The sequence below is a fragment of the Caloenas nicobarica genome, chromosome 37, assembly GCF_036013445.1.
Source record: "Caloenas nicobarica isolate bCalNic1 chromosome 37, bCalNic1.hap1, whole genome shotgun sequence".
In the NCBI taxonomy this organism is placed as follows: domain Eukaryota; kingdom Metazoa; phylum Chordata; class Aves; order Columbiformes; family Columbidae; genus Caloenas; species Caloenas nicobarica.
Genome location: NC_088281.1, coordinates 836,382 through 858,064, shown reverse-complemented (window position 1 = coordinate 858,064; position 21,683 = coordinate 836,382). Strand labels below are relative to the sequence as shown.

Genomic DNA, 21,683 nt, shown 5'->3' with positions numbered 1-21,683 from the left:
AATTGTTGGGATCTAAAATTTTAAACTAATTAGCGACAGCGGTGAGGACGTCGTTAACGGAGCGTCATTAACTGGCCAAGCAGACCCAGGCGCTCAAGGTTGGGGAGGCACAAGCCAACGCGGGAAGTGGACACCACAAATTTCAGCCCTGATATTTTGCTTATTCCTTGAATTTTTATGTATTTTTTTTTTTTAAACAGGTTGAATTTTCTGTCCTCTTCCCTGATGCTCTCGGAAGAAATTAATAATTTGGATTACAAAAGAAGGAAGAGAAACACCTGGAGAACCTCGACCTGTGGGAGAAGAACCTGCCACATTCGAGGTCCTGCAGCTCCAGCTGGGCTGGGGATTGTCCGTTTTCAAGGTATTTTGGCTTAAATAAATTGTATTTTTGCTGGCAAGGTCTAGGAGGGGACTATCACGCTGGCGCTGGACGTTCTCTGCCACAAACTAAGTCAGATCCCCGGGGTTTTGTGCCGATGGGAAATTGTCATCATGGGTTTCTCCAGCCAACGTGGCCAAAAAACCATCTGGCAGCGGGGAGGGAAAGACGCCGGATGGTGTTCGGTGCCGAGGAGTTGGCATTTTGTTGGAGATTTTTCCCTCTTCCCCCTCACTGGAAGATTTTCCCTTCGCTTGGCAGTTAATCCTCGTTGCCGGTTGATGTTTCGGCAGGTTTGTCCTGTCTGGAGGAGGCGACAGGAGATGTGAGGAAGACGGAAGAGCCAAATCCGTAGAGAATAACAGATTCAGCAGCATCCCTCAACTATTTCTTGAAGAAAAGAAGAAAATTTTGGTCTGAAGACCTCTAAATCTTGGATTAAAATCACGCTCGACCTTTCGTATCTTGTACCAACTCGATGAGTTTCCAGCAGCGCGGGAGCTGTTGCATCCTGGAACCCTCTACAGAACTTGGAGGAGACCGCGAGAGCATTGAAATGTACCCAAAAAGGTCAAAAATGTTCCCCAAATTGTGGCCTCTGATGGGGCCGGTGACATGGAGAAGTCCTGGCCCTTGGCCGGACACGTTCCTCTGATCTCCAAGCTGGATCTTCCACTTGGTTGGACCTCCACGGTGGTTTATTTTGGAGGAGAAGCTCTTCCCTGCTGCGTTCGGAGACGTTTCTCGTTGGGTCCTCGAAAAAAATAACGCAAGACACATCATCTCCCCAACTTAACCACCCAAAAAGTCGCCAAGAACAAAGACCTCAGGGGTGGACACCACCCCGCAAGCATCCGCAGTTGAGATATTTCCCATTTTTGCATCTTTATTCAACCTGCCCGTTGAGGGGTGGTGAGCGTGGGTGGGTTTGGTGGAAGAGGAGCCCAAATCCTTTAGATTTTCTGCAGCATTTGAATGTGAAAAGCGCAAGAACTTGATTTTTGGAGGTGCCACTGGTTTGTGCGCTCAGATTTGGCGTCGCACTTTTACGTCCCCTCTCCCCCAGTTTTTCAGAAATTATTCAGCAATTTGAGGAGCTTTTTGGTGCACTGAACGAACGCTCGGCTGCTTTGCTGGAAGCATCACTTGGCCTTTTCTGCATTTTTATACAGAAAGCGTGAAATTTCTCAGCAAATACCGCCCCGAATCCTTGGAGCTGGGCAATAAGCGCAGGAAAAAGCAATAATTTCAGCGGCTTATTTGGTATTCAGATCTGCAACAGCTGCTTTCTGCATGTTCCCTGAAGTTTTGGTGAGAAACGGGGGGGAAATCCCTGGATTTTTGTACCGTAAGGTGTTAAATCTTCGCTCCTACGTGTGAGGGGGGAAGCGCAAGGAATCTGGGTCACCTTTTTGTTCTCAAGGTACTTGCGGCGTTCGTGGGTTGGGACAGAAATAGTTAAGAATCTTTTTCTTAAAAAAGCAATATTTCTGGCTTTTCTTTGGATTTAAGCCTGAGCTCGACTTCGATAAACCAGCTGCAGGGTGTTTGCTTGTTGCCTCCCCCACGGGTGATGTGCGATAGTGTTTGGCTTCAGTAGGGATTTATTCCTTTTAATTATTATAACTTATTATTTCCTTCTGTTAGAGCAGAAAATATCAAGATCCACAGCCCAAAACATGGGAATTTCGATGATGCTGGGAAACCCAGCCTGGGGCCATTTTAACAGGCACACCTCACGGCTTTTTAAAAAAATTATTTTATTTTTTCACAGCCGTGGCCTTGTCGCGATTGTGCAGCATTTCATCCCTTGAAGTAAATATGATTTTCGAGGACCCCACGAGGGAAGAATCCAGCCCAAAAAGCCGCTGCTGGCCCCACGGGCGTCTCCCGGCGCCGCGGCCGGCGGCCTGTACCTGGGAACAGATGCTATTTCTGGGAGCAAAATATCTAAACATAGCCCAGCTCCTGCATTAAACGCGCTGCCAAGCTCCTTGATTTATGGCAGCGGCAGCTTAACGAGCGCGGTTGGGCGGCTGCCAGACCGCAGCATATGGGAAGTGGTTCCTTTTTTATTTTAAGGGGGGGGGGTTAAGATGGAAAGGGGGATGCTGAGCACTTGCAAGGGAGGTTTTGACTCTGTTCCTGGGGTTTTTTTAACCTCCCTGACTTATAAAAAGTGAGTGTGGCTCAGAAAATCTGCCTGACTTGGGAAAGGCGATGCGGGGGATGGACGGATGGGCCCCTCAGGGCTCAAAATGGTGGCACTGGGGGCAGCAGAATCACCTCAGGCTCAAAATGGCACCAGAATCACCTCAGGGCTCAAAATGGCACCAGAATCACCTCAGGGCTCAAAATGGCACCAGAATCACCGCAGGGCTCCAAATGGCACCAGAATCACCTCAGGGTCAAAATGGCACCAGAATCACCTCAGGGCTCAAAATGGCGCCAGAATCACCTCAGGGCCCAAAATGGCGCCAGAATCACCTCAGGGCTCCAAATGGCGCCAGAATCACCTCAGGGTGAAAATGGCACCAGAATCACCTCAGGGCTCCAAATGGCCCCAAATCACCTCAGGGTCGAAATGGCGCCAGAATCACCGCAGGGTCAACATGGCGCCAGAATCACCTCAGGGCTCCAAATGGCACCAGAATCACCTCAGGGTCAAAATGGCGCCAGAATCACCTCAGGGTCAAAATGGCGCCAGAATCACCTCAGGGCTCCAAATGGCACCAGAATCACCTCAGGGTCAAAATGGCACCAGAATCACCTCAGGGCTCCAAATGGCACCAGAATCACCTCAGGGTCAAAATGGCGCCAGAATCACCTCAGGGTCAACATGGCGCCAGAATCACCTCAGGGTGAAAATGGCGCCAGAATCACCTCAGGGCTCAAAGTGGCACCAGAATCATCTCAGGGCTCCAAATGGCCCCAAATCACCTCAGGGTCGAAATGGCGCCAGAATCACCTCAGGGCTCAAAATGGCGCCAGAATCACCTCAGGGTCAAAATGGCACCAGAATCACCTCAGGGTCAAAATGGCGCCAGAATCACCTCAGGGTCAAAATGGCGCCAGAATCACCTCACGGCTCAAAGTGGCGCCAGAATCACCTCAGGGCTCAAAGTGGCACCAGAATCACCTCAGGGCTCAAAGTGGCACCAGAATCATCTCAGGGCTCCAAATGGCCCCAAATCACCTCAGGGTCAAAATGGCGCCAGAATCACCTCAGGGTCAAAATGGCGCCAGAATCACCTCAGGGCTCAAAATGGCGCCAGAATCACCTCAGGGTGAAAATGGCGCCAGAATCACCTCAGGGCCCAAAATGGCACCAGAATCACCTCAGGGCCCAAAATGGCGCCAGAATCACCTCAGGGCTCAAAGTGGCGCCAGAATCACCTCAGGGCTCCAAATGGCCCCAAATCACCTCAGGGTCGAAATGGCGCCAGAATCACCTCAGGGCTCAAAGTGGCACCAGAATCACCTCAGGGCTCCAAATGGCCCCAAATCACCTCAGGGTCGAAATGGCGCCAGAATCACCTCAGGGCCCAAAATGGCGCCAGAATCACCTCAGGGCCCAAAATGGCGCCAGAATCACCTCAGGGCCCAAAATGGCGCCAGAATCACCTCAGGGCTCAAAGTGGCGACAAGCCGCGTTCCTCAATAGCACTATGACCCCAGATCACTCACATTTCAATTATTTCAATTATCGCAGGAGCCAACAAAAGATGTTTTCTCTCTCTCTCTGAAGGATTTTGGGTGTTTCGAACAATGATCTTCACTGTCGCGTTGGCTTTTCTGTAAATACCGTAACTAGCGACGCATAATGACAAATAATCCATCGGGTGCAGGGAATTAAAGGGGATGAGTTGGATGCCTTGGATCGTGGGTGACAAATAATGAGATCCAAGCACTTCAGGCAACATCCAGACAAAGCTCTTTCCTTTCTAGATTTTTATTTAAGGACATATTTACTTTGTGTAGGCCCAGGGCTACTTGCAGCTGTCAAGTGAAGGAGTGGGAGTGGATTCATGTCTTTATAACACATTCCCATTTTTGGTTTTTTTGGCTTTTTGGGTTTTTTTCCTCAGTCTATGTGCTTCATCAAGCCAAGACGGTCTGTCCTGGAGAAGTTTTTAGGGCTGGGATATGAAATTTTCGTAATGTTGATGTGCAACAGGTTATTAAGCAACCTGCTCTACCCTTGGAGAGCCTAAATTGTTGAGTGATCCTGCTATTTTCATTTTTTTAAATTACTTTTTTTATTGCCTGGAGTGTGGAATATTTACATTGGAGGCCGGTCCTGACACGCTTCACGTGTTTTCTGCGGTTTTGATCCTACTTTGCTGCAAAATTCCCTTATTTTTTCCCCAAACCGCCCGTTTCTTGGCTCGAGTCGTAGGCATGAGAATCTACCTGCAAAAAAAACCCAGACAAAATGCAACATGAAACCCGAGAACATTATATTGTGTTTCAATTTGCATGTGCCCTACCGCAACATCACACCCGCCGAGACCGTAACTGCTCGCGGCGTTTTAACGAACTAGAACAATATTCCTGTTTCCTCGGGTGGCTTTGTTGGTCCTCCCCCCGAGAAGCGACGCATAAAAGGGATTTTCCCTCATTAACGCTTTCCTGGGGAGGAAAAAGCCCTTTTGAGAACTGTTTGAGCAGCTCGAGTTGAGTTCTGAGCTTCGCTTTATTGCAAATAAAGGGGCGATGGTAAAAAAAGAAGTCACTAAATGGGACGGTGTTTGTCCACATAAGAGCAAACTGGGTTTGTTAAAGATAATGTTAGGCCGTGAATTTGCTTAAACGCATTTAAATTAAGCAAAACAGTCATGGCATAGGGATGCAAACCTTAAAAATTCTCCTAGGAATGTGGCTCTAAATTGCAATATCCTTCGCATAAGAGGTGGGAACCATCTGTCCTTAAATGAATTGACACCATTTCTTCAGCAGATTTTTGTTTTTAACTGCTCATTAACGTGTCTTTGCAGGAAGAGTGTTTAATGGTGTTGAATCCTAAAAATCACAGAATATTTTGGGTTGGAAGGAACCTTCAAAGCTCATGTAGTCATGAGCAGGGACATCTCGAACCAGATCGGGTTCCTCAAGGCCCCGTCTGGCCTGACCTCGAATGCGTCCAAAATGTCTTCCTCGTGTTTAAATTTCCCCTTTGTTTAGTTTAAAACCATCACAACAGGCCTTGCTAAAAAGTCTGCCCCCATCTTTTTTGTAGGCCCCGTTTAGGCCGCAATCAGGTCTCCCTGGCGCCTTCAACTCTCAGCCTGTCCTGGCCTAAAAATGGCCTCAAGTTGTGCCAGAAAAGGTTCAAATTGGAAATTAGGATAAAATTTCCTCACAAAAAGAGTTCTCTGATTTTATATTTCCTCACAGCAGAGGCGTTTCCCCCTTTGGATCATCTTTGCGGTCTCCTCAGGCCCAACAGGCCCCATGTCTTTACGGAGGCCTTCAGAGTTTCCCTCTCAAAACTTATTTTGACAGAAAAACGTCACATAGAGTAGAATTTTTCAGTAGATTTAATAATCTTTCTATTTCGGGGGTAAAAAAATAACCCAAGTGTTCTCCACACTCTATCTTGGGTTGACTTGGCGCTGCAAGATGGCAGCCGCCACGGATCCCTTGGCGTAAACCACGTAACACCAGAGCGTAAAACACCTGAAATCCCCCCAAAATTCCACGTAAAATGTTGAGTTTATTTTAATTATTTTGGGGGGGTTTCACGGTAAATTCCATTAACGTTTTGTCAACAGGTGCCACTCAGGGAAGGTTCTGGAGAAGTTTCTCCTCATCCACCAGCACAAGACGCTCCAGGCAGGAGTTCGAGTTTTTAATTTCCAGAGCAGGTTTTTCCTGAGAAAAAATCCAATTTTTGGACATGGCTTCGAACCAGGAAAATTCCTTAAATTCACCCCATCGAACTCTTAATCCAGATTAATTTCTGAGTGCAGATGAGGCCTCAGGCTACGGCCCATCCCCTCCTCTCGTGCTAATGCAACCGGACATCCCTGATTTTTTAAAAGCACTTTCCTCCGCATTTTTACTCTTTTCTTGTCAAATTAACAAAATGTTCCAGTTTTGACGTCCTGCCCTTGCTAAATAGTTTATGGGGGACTGTAAAAGCCTGTTTCCCCCCCAAAAATTCTCTTTATTCCTTTACTTAAGAGGGAGGTGTTTAAGAACTCCAGCATTTTTTAAATTTTTCTCTTTTTTTATGCCTCGGTTAATAAAGTGAAGATTAAAAATAAAATAAAATAAAATAAAATAAAATAGAAAATAAAATAAATAAAATAATAAAATAAAATAGAAAAAAAATATATAAACAGACTGAGTTACTGACCTTCAGGCCAGGGCACAAAATTTATAATTCCATTTTTTTTGCAGCATCTTCCAGGGGAAAATGACTTAAAACCCTTTTTTCTTGGAAATTATTTGTTAATATCGGGGGTTTTAGATGAAAATAAAGAGGGAAAACCGGGTTTTTGTTGGAAATTTGTGACAGTGGAGCCATCTCTGTGGCGTTAATTAACGTTAACGAGCGACAGCCAGGTCCACCAGGCTCTTGCTCATCTTGCTCTTATGGGTAGAAAGGAGGTGAAAAGCAGTATCTCCACCAGCTTTTTTTATTTAAAAAAATGACATTTTCTGCTTTTAAACTTCTTAAACTTGAGTTTAAAGCTCAGGCTTAAGGCAGCTCTGTGGAACGTGGCTTAAAAACTTTAAAATCCTGGAAAACTTTGTGCTTGGAGCAGCTTCTGACCCCAAAACGTCACGAGGCCAGTTAAACCGCGATTATTTAACAGTTAAACCGCGATTATTTATCATTTAAACCGTGATTATTTATTGTTTCCTTCACCCAATTAATGAAACGCGACACGCCGCCAAGCTAAAAATACCCAATTAGCTTCAATTAGCAGAGGCCCCGCTAATAACCCGCTTTGCAGCACACGGGCTGATAATTAATTTATTTTAAATGGGTTTTGACAGCCAAGAAGTTCGGTATTATTTATAAAATATCGGTTTAATTTTATTATTTTTTTATTAATTATTACTTTCAATTTTTAATCCCGGGGGGATTTTTTAGGGTGTTTTTTTGAGTTCTGCGGGTGTTTTTTTGGGTCCCAGGGGGTGTTTTTTTAAGCCCTGGGGGTGGTAAAATCCCAGCATGAGCTGCTCTGACGCTTTTTCCGTGGGATATGGCACAAAAAACCACGAGGACGGTGCTGGTGCCGGAGTGCCACACTCTGGCCATGCAGGAGAACCTCAAAACTCCAAAAAATATAGTTATTTACATGGGGTTTTTTTAAAAAAAATGAGAGAAATTAGGTTGTTCCTACCCCAATAACACCAGCGACGCGTTGCAGGAGCTGCTAAAATATCCTTAAAATACAAAAATCCCTTTTGGGATCCAGGCAGACTCACCCCAAAATAAGGGAGATGGAATTTTAGGGGGTTTTCTCCCTGTTTTGAGGTTCCCCGGGGAACCCCGGTCACCGGTGCTGCTTCTTGTGCCGGAGAATTTCCGTGGGGGTGAGGGAAAAATCCTGCTGGCAAATGTCACAGTGGTAGAATCGGTGGAGGGAGGAGGTTTGGGAGGAAGTTTCAGGGGTTTCTTCTTCGGGTTCTGCAAGAAAACGCAGAGAAAAATTAAAATAAAACCCCTTTTCATCCCTAAATTATCCCCCAAAAACACGCCCCGTGATGCGATCGCGAGGAGCGACCCTCAAAATGGCAAAAGAATGATGCGAAAATGCATCGGCGCAGCCCGGGTTGCTGTCACCACAGGCTGGTTGTCCCCGATTGTCACTTGTCACAGCGCGGGGGACACGCGGGACTCACCCTGGGGGGGCTGACACGCGTTTTCGTGGCACACGCGCTCCAGGGGGGTGAAGGGCGCGTGGAGTTGACAGTGGGGACACGTCCAGAAGCTCCGCAGGCAGTCGCTGTACAGATCCGTGTCCGTCTGGGGGACACCAAGGGGACGATCAGTGTCCCCCGGGGGGGTGACAAGCAGGGAAGGGATGGGGGTCACTCACAGCCAAGCAGTTGTAGGTGAGAAAATCCGTCACCCTGTGGCCGCCTTTCACCTCATCGGGCGTCATCTCGACGCCCTCAAAGAGCCCCGGGAGCTGTGGCGCGGCCGCCACCGTCTGCGGCCCCACGTAGAGGTTTTGTTTCTCCAGCCCGGTGAGCGGGCGCAGGCGAAACGGCACCTGCGAGGCGACACGGGGACAGCGCGGGGGTCAAACCGCCGCCTCTCGCCCTGCTTTCTCGGCGAGACGGATGGAAACGGTGTTGCCGCCACGCCGGTCACCTCCGCGCGCACGAAGTCCAGCAGACCCCGCGCGAGTGCGGACACGTCGCGGGGGTTCGGCCGCTGCCCCATTTCCTCGCCCCGGAGCTCCAGGAGCTGCCGCAGGAGTTTCTCCCAGGAGGAGCGGAGGCGCAGGGCGGCGGCGAGGAGGCGCAGGGCGGCGTCGGCATCGGGGACGGCCATTTCCAGCCAGCCGTCCGCCACCAGGCGCGAGCAGTCGGCGCTGGTGTCCAGTGAGCGGGAGAAGAGCAGGAGAGCCTGGGGGAGGAGGAAAATAATAATAAAAAAACCACGTGAAGGGGTTTTTGGGGATGAAAGTTACGGTTTTGTTAGGGTGGGAAGGGTCTACAGAGGGGGCTGGACTGGATGGATGGATGGGCTTGAGGTATAAGGCCAAGGCAAAGCCAGGCTTAACCCTCTTTAGGCCAAGGGGAGGCTCCTTCTTAAGGGTGTTGGTGCTTTATTCTGTGCCGAGGCTCCAGGAAAATTAAGGAATACGCAGGACGATTTCAGGTTGGCGGCACCAAAATCACCTCAGGGGTCAAAATGGCGGCAGCAGAATCACCTCAGAGATCAAAATGGCAGCACCAAAATCAACTCAGAGGTCAAAATGGCAGCACCACAGTACCGGAATGACCTCAAAACACAAAACGGTGGCACCAAGGGGACCAAGATCACCTCATGGCTCAAAATGGCACCAGAATCACCTCAGGGCTCCAAATGGCACTAAAAATCACCTCAGGGCTCAAAGTGGCGCCAGAATCACCTCAGGCCTCAAAATGGCACCAAAATCACCTCAGGGTCAAAATGGCGGCACCAGAATCACCTCAGGGCTCAAAATGGCACCAGAATCACCTCAGGGCTCAAAATGGCGCCAGAATCACCTCAGGGCTCAAAATGGCGCCAGAATCACCTCAGGGCTCAAAGTGGCGGCACCAGAATCACCTCAGGGTCAAAATGGCGCCAGAATCACCTCAGGGTCAAAATGGCGCCAGAATCACCTCAGGGCTCAAAATGGCGCCAGAATCACCTCAAAACACAAAATGGCGGCACCAAGGGGACCAAGATCACCTCAGGGTTCAAAATAGCAGCCCCAGGGATCCCTCAAACCACAAAACGGCGGCACCAGAACCACCTCAAACCACAAAATGGTGTCCCCGGGGCCACCCCGATCGCCGCCGTGACCGCAGGCCGGGCTCACCTGCAGGGCCGGGACGCGGACACAGTTCACCAGGTACGGTTTGTTGGTCTCCAGCAGCGAGACGAAGGCGAGGAGCTGGTGGTGGCAGCTCAACCCCTCCGCGGGGTCTGCGGGGGGAAAATGGGGCAGCTCAGCTGGACCCTGAACCTCCCCCCAGCCCCAGAACCCCACGATTTTCCCAAACCCCTTTAATTTATCAGAAAAATAGGCAAATCCCGTGGGTCGGGGTGGCCCCACCTTTGGCCCCGCCGTGCTTCCCTCCCTCCTTGGCGTGGAGCAGCTCGGGGCTGGCGGCGAAGACGCTGGTGGGATGAAGGACGACGCCTTGCTTGTTTTTGGTGTGAAAAATCTGCAATAAGAGCAAAAAAAGGGCGTCAAGGGCGAGCGAAGGGGCGCGGGCCGGGGCTGCGGGGGACGCGGGACCTGGTCGGAATCTTTGCGGCTGGTGTTGAGCTCGTCGGGCACAGCCAGCTGAGGGTAAAGCCCCCGGCACAGCACGAGTTTGAGCAGGACCAGCTGGGACGGGGTGAGGACGGAGCTGGACGCGGCCTGAAGCTCCTCCACGTTGTGCCTGAGCTTGAACTTGACGTCCTGCGCAGATAAAAAAGGCGTCAGGGGGACGGACGGTCAGATTTGGACCCCCCCGAAGGAGGGGAGAGGGACGTGGCGGTCACCTGGATATCGACGCCGCGCTCGCCCTTCGCGCCGCCGTCCTCCTCCTCCTCGCCGGAGGAGCCGGCGGCTCCGTCTTGCAGCCGCAGCATCTTGCGCTTGCGGCCGTGGGTCTCGGCGTGGCGGCGCCAGAGCCGCTGCAGCTCGCGGCGCTCGCGGTGCCGGCTCTGCCGGCTGCAGCTGTCGCCGGGCGGCTCGGGGGGGTCGTCCAGGAGCTGGTGGTCGCGGAGAAGCTCCTGGGGAGGGGGGCAGGCACGTTTTGGGGAGATGGGGCGCATTTGGGGGAGATGGGGCACATCTGGGGGGAGATGAGGTTCATTTTGGGGTAGATAAGGCAGGTTTTGCAGGAGAGGGGGCACATTTGGGGGAGATGTGGCACATTTTGGGGGGGTAATCCACATTTTGGTGGAGAGGGGGCACATTTCGGGGAGATAAGGCAGATTTGGGGGAGATGAGGCACATTTAGGGTGCATGGGGCACATTTAGGGGAAATGGGGCACATTTAGGGGGAGATGGGGCACATTTCGGGGGAGATGAGGTTCATCTCGGGGGAGATAAGGCAGATTTGGGGGAGCTGAGACACATTTGGGGGGAGATGAGGTTCATTTAGGGAAATGGATCACATCTGGGGGAGATGGGGCACATGTAGGGAGATGGGGGACATTTAGGGGAGCTGAGCCCCCCAAAACCCAGGAGACGGGCGCGCGGGGGCAACGGGGCTCCTCGGGCACAGCCGAACCCCGTCCCAGGCCGATGTCCGCACCTGGAACTGCCGGCGCAGGTTGGCGGCTTCGTACAGTCGCTGCTCCTCCAGCCCGCGGTGCCGGCACCACCGCCGAGAGCCGCCGCGCTGCGACTTCACCTGCGGGACACGGCGGGGACGGGGCGCCCGCGCCCCAACATCAGCCCCAAAGGGACCCCCGAACACCCCACCCCAAAATAGCGGCTTTCCAAACTGACGGTGTGCCTCGTCCCCCTCAAAATGTGCCCCATCTCCCCCAAAACGTGCTTTATCTCCTCAAAATGAGCCACATCTCCCCCAAAATATGCCCCTCTCCCCCAAAATGTGCTTCCTCTCACCAAAATGTGCCCCATCTCCCCCAAAATGTGCTTCCTCTCCCCCAAAATGTGCCTCGTCTCCCCCAAAATGAGCCCCATCTCCCCAAAATGTGCTTTATCTTCTCCAAATCTGCCTCATCTCCCCAAAATGTGCCCCAATCTGCCTCATCTCCCTAAATGTGCCTCATCTCCCCCAAAATGTGCTTCCTCTCCCCAAAATGAGCCCCATCTCCCCAAAATGAGCCCCATCTCCCCCAAAATCTGCCTTATCTCCCCCAAAATGTGCTTCCTCTCCCCCAAATGTGCCCCATCTCCCCCAAATCTCCCCCATCTCCCCAAAATGTGCCACATAAACCCCAATATGTGCCCCATCTCCCCCTAAATGTGCTTCCTCTCCCCAAAATGAGCCCCGTCTCCCGAAAATGTGCCCCATCTCCCCCAAATGTGCCCCATCTCCCCTAAAATCTGCCTCATCTCCCCAAATATGCCTCATCTCCCCCAAAATATGCTTCCTCTCCCCAAAATGTGCCCCATCTCCCCCAAATGTGCCCCATCTCCCCTAAAATCTGCCTCATGTCCCCAAATGTGCCGAATCTCCCCCAAAATATGCCCCATCTCCCCCCAAATGTGCCCCATCTCCCCTCAAATGTGCCCCATCTCCCCCAAAATGAGCCCCATCTCCCCCAAATCTCCCCCATCTCCCCTCCGCAGGCAGAAGCTCACCTGGACCCACTCGTTGAAGAGGTTGAGCAGCGTCAGGGGGTCCCCGTGGGGGCTCTCGAGCGGCCGCCGGGCCGCGGCGCGGTCGGGGTCGGGCTGCGCCGCGCGCACCAGCGGCGACGGGATGCTCAGCGCGGCCGCCACGGTCAAGGTCGGCTCGGCCAGACCGAACAGCACCCCCAGCACCAGCATTTTGCCTGCGTGGGGAGGGCGAATCGGGCAGGGAGCCCCCAAAAATGTCTCTGTTTTAAGGACAGGGGGTCTCCCCGAGTTACTCACCGACCACCACGTCCACCGGGAGCTGGGCCAGCAGGGTCCCAATGGGCGTCAGGTCCTCGTTGTCGTCCAGGGCTCCCTGGTCCTGCAGGTACCGCACGGCCATCTCCAGGCTGGATGCGGGGGGAGGCTCCAAAAAGGGGAAACTTCGGGGGTCGCCCAGCCCCATGCTCTTTAACTGCGAGAGAAGGACACGGAAAACAACCCTAGTGACAACAGCAAGAGCCTGGAGATTTATAAATCCCCCCCCCAGGAACCACCAGACCCCGACGCTCAAGCCTCGGCTGGACGGGTTTTCCCACTGAGATCTCCACAAATCAATCATTGAATCATTTTAATTGGGAAAGAGCCTCAAAATCATCCAGTCCAACCATTAACCCACCGCTGTCACTAAACCCTGTCCCACAAAAACCTCATCTCTGCATCTTTTAAACCCCTCCAGCCATGGCGATGCCACCGCTGCCCTGGGCAGCCTGCGACAACCCTTTCGGGAAGAAATTTTTCCTAATTTCCAATCTAAACCTCTTTCTCCAGCCCCTTCCCCAGCTCTTCTCCCTTCTCTGAACTCGCTCCAGCTCCTCAAGGGCTTTCTTGGTGTGAGGTGATCCCAACACCCCTGGGGCCACCACGTTGAGCCCTGAGGTGATTCTGGGGCCGCCATTTTGTGTTTTGAGGTGATTTTAGTGCCCCTGGTGCCACCATTCTGTTTCTTGAGATGATTTTAGTGCCGCGTTGCTGCCATTTTTTGAGCCCTGAGGTGATCTTGGTGCCGCCATTTTGAGCCTGAGGTGATTCTGGTGCCATTTTGAGCCCTGAGGTGATTCTGGTGCCATTTTGAGCCCTGAGGTGATTCTGGGGCCGCCATTTTGTGTTTTGAGGTGATTTTAGTGCCCCTGGTGCCACTATTCTGTTTCTTGAAATGATTTTAGTGCCTCGTTGCTGCCATTTTTTGAGCCCTGAGGTGATCTTGGTGCCGCCATTTTGAGCCCTGAGGTGATTCTGGCGCAATTTTGAGCCCTGAGGTGATTCTGGCGCAATTTTGACCCCTGAGGTGATTCTGGCGCCATTTTGACCCTGAGGTGATTCTGGCGCCATTTGGAGCCCTGAGGTGATTCTGGCGCCATTTTGACCCTGAGGTGATTCTGGCGCAATTTTGACCCTGAGGTGATTCTGGCGCCATTTTGACCCTGAGGTGATTCTGGCGCCATTTTGACCCTGAGGTGATTCTGGCGCCATTTTAAGCCCTGAGGTGATTCTGGCGCCATTTTGACCCTGAGGTGATTCTGGCGCCACTTTGAGCCCTGAGGTGATCTTGGTGCCACCATTTTGAGCCTTGAGGTGATTTGGGTGCCTCTGGTGCTGCCACTTTATGTTTTAAGGTGATGTGAGGTGCCCCTTGTGCCGCCATTTTGAGCCCTGAGGTGAACAGCCCACAACTGACCCCAACATCAAACAGCTCGCGGTGGATTTATAATTATTAACTCCCTCAGAACCTTCCAGGGATGAGCTTTGGCTCCGCGGCCCATTTAGATCCAAAAAATTGCATTATATATATAGACATATTTTTCCTCCCTGATTTTTTACCTGCAGCACCAAAGCATCGAGCGCTACTCGTTGAATCTCCGGCACGGGATATGGAGAAAAAGCATCGTAGTCGGACTCGGCGTAGAGCCGGTAGCAAACGCCGGGGCCGGTCCTGCCGGCGCGGCCCTTGCGCTGCTCGGCGCTCGCCCGGCTGATCCAAAACTCCTGCAGCCGCTGCAGTTTGGCCTGAGGGTCGTAACTCATCTCCTTCACCTTCCCTGAACACAACGAGACGCTCAGGACGTGGCGCGAGGGACCGAGAAGCTTTTCCGCCCGGCGAAAAGGGAATTTTTAGGTTTTTCACCCAAAACGGAAGGGGATTTTTTACCGGAATCCAGGACAAAACGCACGCCGTCGATCGTCACCGAGGTTTCTGCGATGTTGGTGGAGAGGATGCACTTACGGACTCCGGGAGGGGGGACGTCAAACACCTGAAAAATCAAAAAATTCCAGCTTCTAGCCCTGTGAAAAGGGAGTCGCACCCACGAGCACCCACGACCGGGGCTGAACTCTGCGATTTTTCACCCCACGGCGCCAAATTATCCCCCAATTTTGGCGCGGGACGCACTTTATCCTGCTCGGCCACAGAGAGGGTGCTGTGCAGGGGCAGCACGATCCAGCGCTGGGTCCGCGCCGCGTACGCCTGCGCCGCCTCCAAAACCGCCCCGATTTCGGCGACCCCGCTCAGAAACACCAGCAGGTCGCCGCGCTCCTCCGGCGGGTACTTGTGGTCGATGGCCTGGAGCACCCGCAGGTACGGCAGCGGGTCCAGCCGCTCCGCCCTGCCCGCCTTCCCCGTCGCCGCTTCTTCTTTGGGAACCGGTTGGTAAATAACCTGCGGGAGAGAAAACCGGGAGGAGGTTGCGCCAAGAGGTCGATTCGTGCCCGAAAAGTCACAGAATCACAGAATGTCAGGGGTCGGGAGGGACCTCGAAAGCTCATCTGTTCCGGAGCAGGAACAGCCAGATGAGGTTACACAGAACCAGGCGGGCTGGAATGTCTGCAGAGAAGGAGACTCCACAGCCTCCCTGGGCAGCCTGGGCCCGGCTCTGGCACCCTCACCGCGAACAAGTTTCTTCTCCTGTTCAAGCGGAACCTCCTGTGTTCCAGTTTGCACCCACTGCCCCTTGGCCTGTCACTGGTTGTCACCCAGAAGAGCCTGGCTCCATCCTCCTGGCACTGCCCCTTGCCATATTGATCCCCATTATGAGTCAGCCCTCAGTCTCCTCTCCTCCAGCTCAGAGCCCCAGCTCCTCAGCCGTTCCCCACACGGGAGCTGCTCCACTCCCTCCAGCATCTTCGTGGCTGCGCTGGGCTCCCAACAGTTCCCTGTCCTTGCACTGAGGGGCCAGAACTGGACACAATATTCCAGATGCGGCCTCACCAGAGCAGAGCAGAGGGGCAGGAGAACCTCTCCGACCTACTGACCACCCCCTTCTGATCCCCCCAGGTCCCACTGGCCTTCCTGGCCACAAGGGCCCAGTGCTGGCTCAGCCCACAGCACCCCGTGTTCCCAGCTGGTCTCCCATCCAAGCACTAACCGGGCCCGACCCTGCTTAGCTTCTGAGATCAGGATCCAGTGCTGGCTCAGCCCACAGCACCCCGTGTTCCCAGCTGGTCTCCCATCCAAGCACTAACCGGGCCCAACCCTGCTTAGCTTCCGAGATCAGACAAGATCAGGAGTTCTCAGGGTGCTACAGCTGTATATATACATGTATGTGTATGTATATGTTTTGCAAGTATATCCTGATAGTATCTGAACCAAACCCTTTTTTCAAGGGCAGAGTAGAGGGGCAGGAGAACCTCTCTGACCTACTGCCCACCCCGCTTCTAATCCCCCCAGGTCCCGTTGGCCTTCCTGACCACAAGGGCCCAGTGCTGGCTCAGCCCGCAGCACCCCGTGTTCCCAACTGGTCTCCCATCCAAGCACGAACCGGGCCCGACCCTGCTTAGCTTCTGAGATCAGGATCCAGTGCTGGCTCAGCCCGCAGCACCCCGTGTTCCCAGCTGGTCACCCATCCAAGCACGAACCGGGCCCGACCCTGCTTAGCTTCCGAGATCAAAGGAGATCGGGCGTTCTCAGGGTGCTATAGCTGTATATATACATTTATGTATATATGTATATTCCCCAAGTATATCCTGATGTTATCTGAACCAAACCCCTTTTTCAAGGGCAGAGTAGAGGGGAAGGAGAACCTCTCTCGACCTACTAACCACCCCCCTTCTGATACACCCCAGGATGCCATTGGCCTTCTTGGCCACAAGGGCCCAGTGCTGGCTCATGGTCACCCTGCTGTCCCCAGGACCCCCAGGTCCCTTTCCCCTACACTGCTCTCTAATAGGTCATTCCCCAACCTATACTGGAACCTGGGGTTGTTCCTGCCCAGATGCAAGACTCTACATTTTTCCTTATTATATTTCATTAAATTTTTCCCCACCCAACTCTCCAGCCTGTCCAGGTCTCCGGATGGCAGCGCAGCCCTCTGGCGTGTCAGCCACTCCTCCCAGCTTGGTGTCATCAGCGAACTTGCTGATAGTGCACTCAATTCCCTCATCCAAGTCCTTGATGAATATATTGAACAATACTGGCCCCAGTACCGACCCTTGAGGCACTACACTAGATACCGGCCTCCAACTGGACTCTGCCCATCGACTACGACTCTCTGGCTTCTCTCCTTCAGCCAGTTCGCGGTCCACCTCACCACCCGATCGTCCAGTCCACACTTCTCCAGTTTAGCCGTGAGGATGCTGTCGCAAGAAAGCGATTTGCGGCCTCACCGAGATGGGAAAGATCCGTCCCGGCACCTGCAGCACTGGGGCGCCCCCAAAATACGTCGAGAAGAGGCGGATGTTGATGGTGGCCGACATGAGGATGAGCCGGAGGTCGGGGCGAGCGGGGAGGAGGCGCCGCAGGACGCCCAGCAGGAAATCGCCGTGGAGGTGCCGCTCGTGAACCTCGTCGGCGATGAGGACGCGGTAGGCGGGGAGCGCCGGGTCGCGCTGCAGCTGCCGCAGCAGCAGCCCCTCGGTCAGGAACAGCAGCCGCGTGGCCGCCGAGCGGCTGCTCTCGAAGCGGATCTGGTAGCCCACCTGCGGGGAGAAGCCACAGGGAGTTAGAAACAGCCAAAGAGAAACTAAAACCAACTCAAAACATAATTTGAAAAAATCCCCCCAAATAAAAAAAAAATTAAAACCAAAAAGAAATCAAAATTTGAAAATATTATTAAATCCCCAAAGATAAAACATCAAAAAATTAAAATATTTTTAAATGCCAGAAAACGAACACCCAAAAATAAATTTAAAATTTTAAATATTTTTAAAATAAATTTAAAATTTTAAATTTTTTAAAAATAAATTAAAAATTTAAAATATTAAATGCCAGAAAACCAGAAAACCAAAAAAATTTTAAAATTAAAATATTTTAAAAATAAAACGACAATAAATTAAAAATTTAAAATATTTTTAAATTCCAGAAAACTAGAAAACAAAAAATAATTAAAAATTTAAAATATTTTAAAATAAAACAAAAATATATTAAATTTTTAAAATACTTTTAAATCCCCCAAAATAAAAAAAACACAAATCAAAATTTTTAAATATTTTTGAAATTTAAAAAACAATCAGAAATTAAAAGTTTAAAATATTATTAAATCAAAAAAAAACCACCTTAAAGTATTTTTAAATCCCCCCAAAATATAAAAAAACAAAGAAAATTTAAAAATTTTAAATACTATTAAATCCCCCCAAAATAACATTAAAAAATAATTATTTTTAAATGCCAAAAAAGAAATTAAAAATAAATTAAAAATTTAAAATATTTTTAAAATCCAAAAAATAAAAAATAAAAATAAAAAAATAAATTAATAAAAAAATTTTAAAAATCTTCCCAAAAAATCTAAAAAGAAATTAATCAAAAAAAAAAATCTTCCAAAATAAAAAATAAAAACACAAAAAGAAGTTTTAAAAATTAAAAAAATCCCCCCGAACCAAACAGAAATAAAAAATAAAAATTCCAGAAAATAAAAAATCCAAAAAGAAATTTTTAAAAATCCCTCCAAATCTCCCCCCAAATAAAAATAAAAAATCAAATAAAATAGAATTTAATAAAAGTGAATATTTCGTTTTGCTGAACTGCAACAACCCCCAACCACTCCAGGGTTGACCACAATTTAAATAATCCACATAAATCATATAATAAACTTTACAACATATTATTAAGGACAATTTTTTTTTACAAACCAACCGCCGTGGGGCATCACCCGCCCCTCCACAAACACCCCGAAGGATTTGATGCCATTTCGGTACAAAAACTTTCCAAAAATCCACCCTAACATGTCCTGGTTCAGGATCATCCACCAATTTCCCTCCAAAACATCAAAAAATATTGATTTATTCTGATATTTTTTGCACACATTTGGCCTTAAATTTGAATTGTTACGAACTGACCATCAACCACCTCTTGTCCTAATCACCTCCCGGTTCAGAATCATCCACCAGTTTGCATCCAAAACATAAAAAAAAAAAAAATATTGATTTATTCTGGTATTTTTTGCACATATTTGGCCTTAAATTGGAGTTTTTACGGACCGGCCGCCAACCATCTCTTGTCCAAATCACCTCCCGGTTCAGGATCATCCATCAATTTGCCTCCAAATCATCAAGAAAAAAAATGAATGTTGATTTATTTGGACGTTTTTTGCACAGATTTGGCCTTAAATTTGAATTTCTATGAACTGACCGTCAACTATTTCTTGTCCCAATCACCTCCCGGTTCAGGATCGTCGCCCAATTTCCCTCCAAAACATCCAAAAATATCGATTTATTTTGCTATTTTTCGCCCGGGATCGGCCTCAAATCCGAATTTTTACGAACGGCACGTCGCCCAAACCATTTAAAACCCTTTGGCGTGCCCAGCGGTGGGGCAGCCCAGCCCCAGTACGCCCCAGTTTACGTCCCAGTTCCCCCCAGTCTCACCTGGTCCCCGTACTGGTGGAGGCTCTCGAGGGCCACGCGCTTGGCCAGGGCCACGCAGGCCACGCGCCGCGGTTGGGCGCAAGCCACGCGCTCGTAACCGGCCGCCAGCAGGAACTGCGGCACCTGCGTGGATTTGCCGCAGCCGGTGTCGCCGGCGATCACCACCACCGGATTCTCCGCCACGGCGCCGAGGATCCGCTCCCGGTAGCGCCAGATGGGCAGCGCCGCGCGCTCCTTTTGGATCTTGGCCAGCTTGGCGAAGCTCCGCTTCTGGGCGAAATCCAGGTAATGCAACAACGCGGCGCGGAATTCGGCGAGGGGCTTCTCGGGGACGCCGGGGTCCCCCCGCCGGCTCCGCGGCACCGCCAGGTTGATGCGGTACCGGGGGTCGTAGCGGCGCGGCAGGTCCAGGCGGGACGCGCTGGCGTCAGGTTCTCGGGGTGTTTCCCGGGGTGGTTCGCGGTCGCTTTTCCGGCTTTGGAAACGCCGGAGCCGCTCGAAAAAGGCCCAGAAGTCGGCGGCGTCCTCGGTGCCGGCGCGGAGATGGTGCTGCTCGCCGAAATAAAGCTCTTCCAGGCGGCGCCGCGTGTCGGGACAGTCCCAGTCCCAGGCCGGCGGGGAAGGGTTGCGCTGGCGGCGCCGGGGGCCGCTCTCCATCGCCGCGGGGGGAACCGCGGGGTCCGGACGCCGGGATCTGCGCCGGGGTGGCGTGGGGGGGATTGGCATCAGATTCGGTTTGTCCCAGGGGGCTGGGGGACCCCGAAACCCGTCCCGGGCTCCTGGGACCCCCACTAAACTCTGTGCTAACACCCTGGGAGCCCCACACACCCCGACCCAGCCCCCCAAGACTCCCCCAAAACCCTGGCCCAGCCCCTTGGGACCCCAACCCCCTGCGACCCCCACACCCCATCCCAACCCCCTGGGACCCCCAGAGATGCCTCTGGGACCCCCACACCCCGTCCAGCCCCCTAAGACCCTCCCAAACCCTGTCCCAACACTCTGGGACCCCCACACACCCCAAATGAGCCCCCTGGGACCCCCACATGCTGTTCCAGCCCCCTTAGACTCCCCAAAACCTGGCCCAGCCCCCTGGGACCCCCCCAAACCCCATCCCAGCCCCCCGGGACTCCCACGCACACCCTTGGGATCCCCCCAAAACCTGGCCCAGCCCCCTGGGACCCCCCCAAACCCCATTCCAGACCCCTGGGACCCCCAAACCCCATCCCAACCTTCTGGGACCCCCACAGCCCCGCCAAGGCACATGGGACCCTCACAAAACTGCATCTCAGTCCCTTGGGACCCCCCCAAACCCCATCCCAGCCCCCTGGAACTCCCACGCACCCCCTTGGGATCCCCCCAAAACCTGCCCCAGCCCCCTGGGACGCCCCCAAACCCCATTCCAGACCCCTGGGACCCCCAAACCCCATCCCAACCTTCTGGGACCCCCACAGCCCCGCCAAGGCACATGGGACCCTCACAAAACTGCATCTCAGTCCCTTGGGACCCCCCCAAACCCCATCCCAGCCCCCTGGAACTCCCACGCACCCCCTTGGGATCCCCCCAAAACCTGCCCCAGCCCCCTGGGACGCCCCCAAACCCCATTCCAGACCCCTGGGACCCCCAAACCCCATCCCAACCTTCTGGGACCCCCACAGCCCCGCCAAGGCACATGGGACCCTCACAAAACTGCATCTCAGTCCCTTGGGACGCCCCCAAACCCCATCCCAGCCCCCTGGAACTCCCATGCACCCCCTTGGGATCCCCCTAAAACCTGCCCCAGCGCCCTGGGACGCCCCCAAACCCCATTCCAGACCCCTGGGACCCCCAAACCCCATCCCAGCCCCCTGGGACCCCCCCCTAAACCCAGTTCCAACCCCCTGGTCCCCCCCCAAACCCCGGCCCAGCCCCTTGAGACCCCCCCGCACCCCCCAAATGAGCCCCCGCGACCCCCCAAACCTCTTTCCCAGCCCCCTGGGACTCCACCACCCCACCCTGCGAGCCCCTCACGACACCCCATCCCACCCCCTCGGGGCCCCCCCACACCGCCCCCCAAACCCCCGGCACCCCCACACAGGCCCCTGCGACCCCCCGCCCCTCAGGCCCCTCCCGCCAGGCCCTGCTCCCCCCCCCCCGCCCGCTCTCCTACCCGGCCCCGGGCCCCTCCGGCCCCGCTGCGCTCCCGGCAGCCGCGGCCCCGCTCTCGGGCCCGGTTTTAGTACCGGTTTTAGTACCGGTTTTAGGCCCGAAACGAACCGACCAGGCCCCGGGGGAAACCACCGCGCGCGGCCGCCAGGGGACGCCAGAGCGGAAGGGGCGGGGCCAAGGAGAGGGCGGGAAAGGCGGGCGGGAAAAAATGGGCGTGGCTATGGAAATGAAGGAGGCGTGCCCATGGAACCGAGGCCGTGGGTGGGCGTGGTTATGCAAATCAAGGCGGAAGTGGGCGGGGCCTCCGCGGAGCTGCCCGGGGGGCGGGCGGGGCT

The 21,683-nt window shown here is 52.7% G+C and overlaps 1 protein-coding gene and 2 pseudogenes across 1 annotated transcript; all 3 read right to left on the bottom strand.

Moving 5' to 3' along the window:
• Nucleotides 1–4,349: 4,349 nt before the first annotated feature.
• DHX34 (DExH-box helicase 34) lies at nt 4,350–21,433 on the bottom strand. Its single transcript, XM_065655130.1, has 18 exons — nt 21,350–21,433; nt 19,204–19,897; nt 17,008–17,319; nt 14,798–15,064; nt 14,558–14,660; nt 14,230–14,447; nt 12,649–12,823; nt 12,373–12,566; nt 11,354–11,452; nt 10,593–10,826; nt 10,342–10,509; nt 10,156–10,267; nt 9,919–10,025; nt 8,718–8,975; nt 8,440–8,616; nt 8,243–8,366; nt 7,826–8,027; nt 4,350–4,795 (listed from the first exon to the last, which is right to left on the bottom strand). Exons 2-17 carry the CDS (start codon nt 19,858–19,860, stop codon nt 7,894–7,896), a joined length of 3,339 nt encoding a protein of 1,112 aa, XP_065511202.1. The 5' UTR covers nt 19,861–19,897; nt 21,350–21,433; the 3' UTR covers nt 4,350–4,795; nt 7,826–7,893.
• On the bottom strand, nt 15,819–15,937 carry LOC136001175 (5S ribosomal RNA; annotated as a pseudogene).
• LOC136001176 (5S ribosomal RNA) lies at nt 16,212–16,330 on the bottom strand (annotated as a pseudogene).
• Nucleotides 21,434–21,683: the final 250 nt, after the last annotated feature.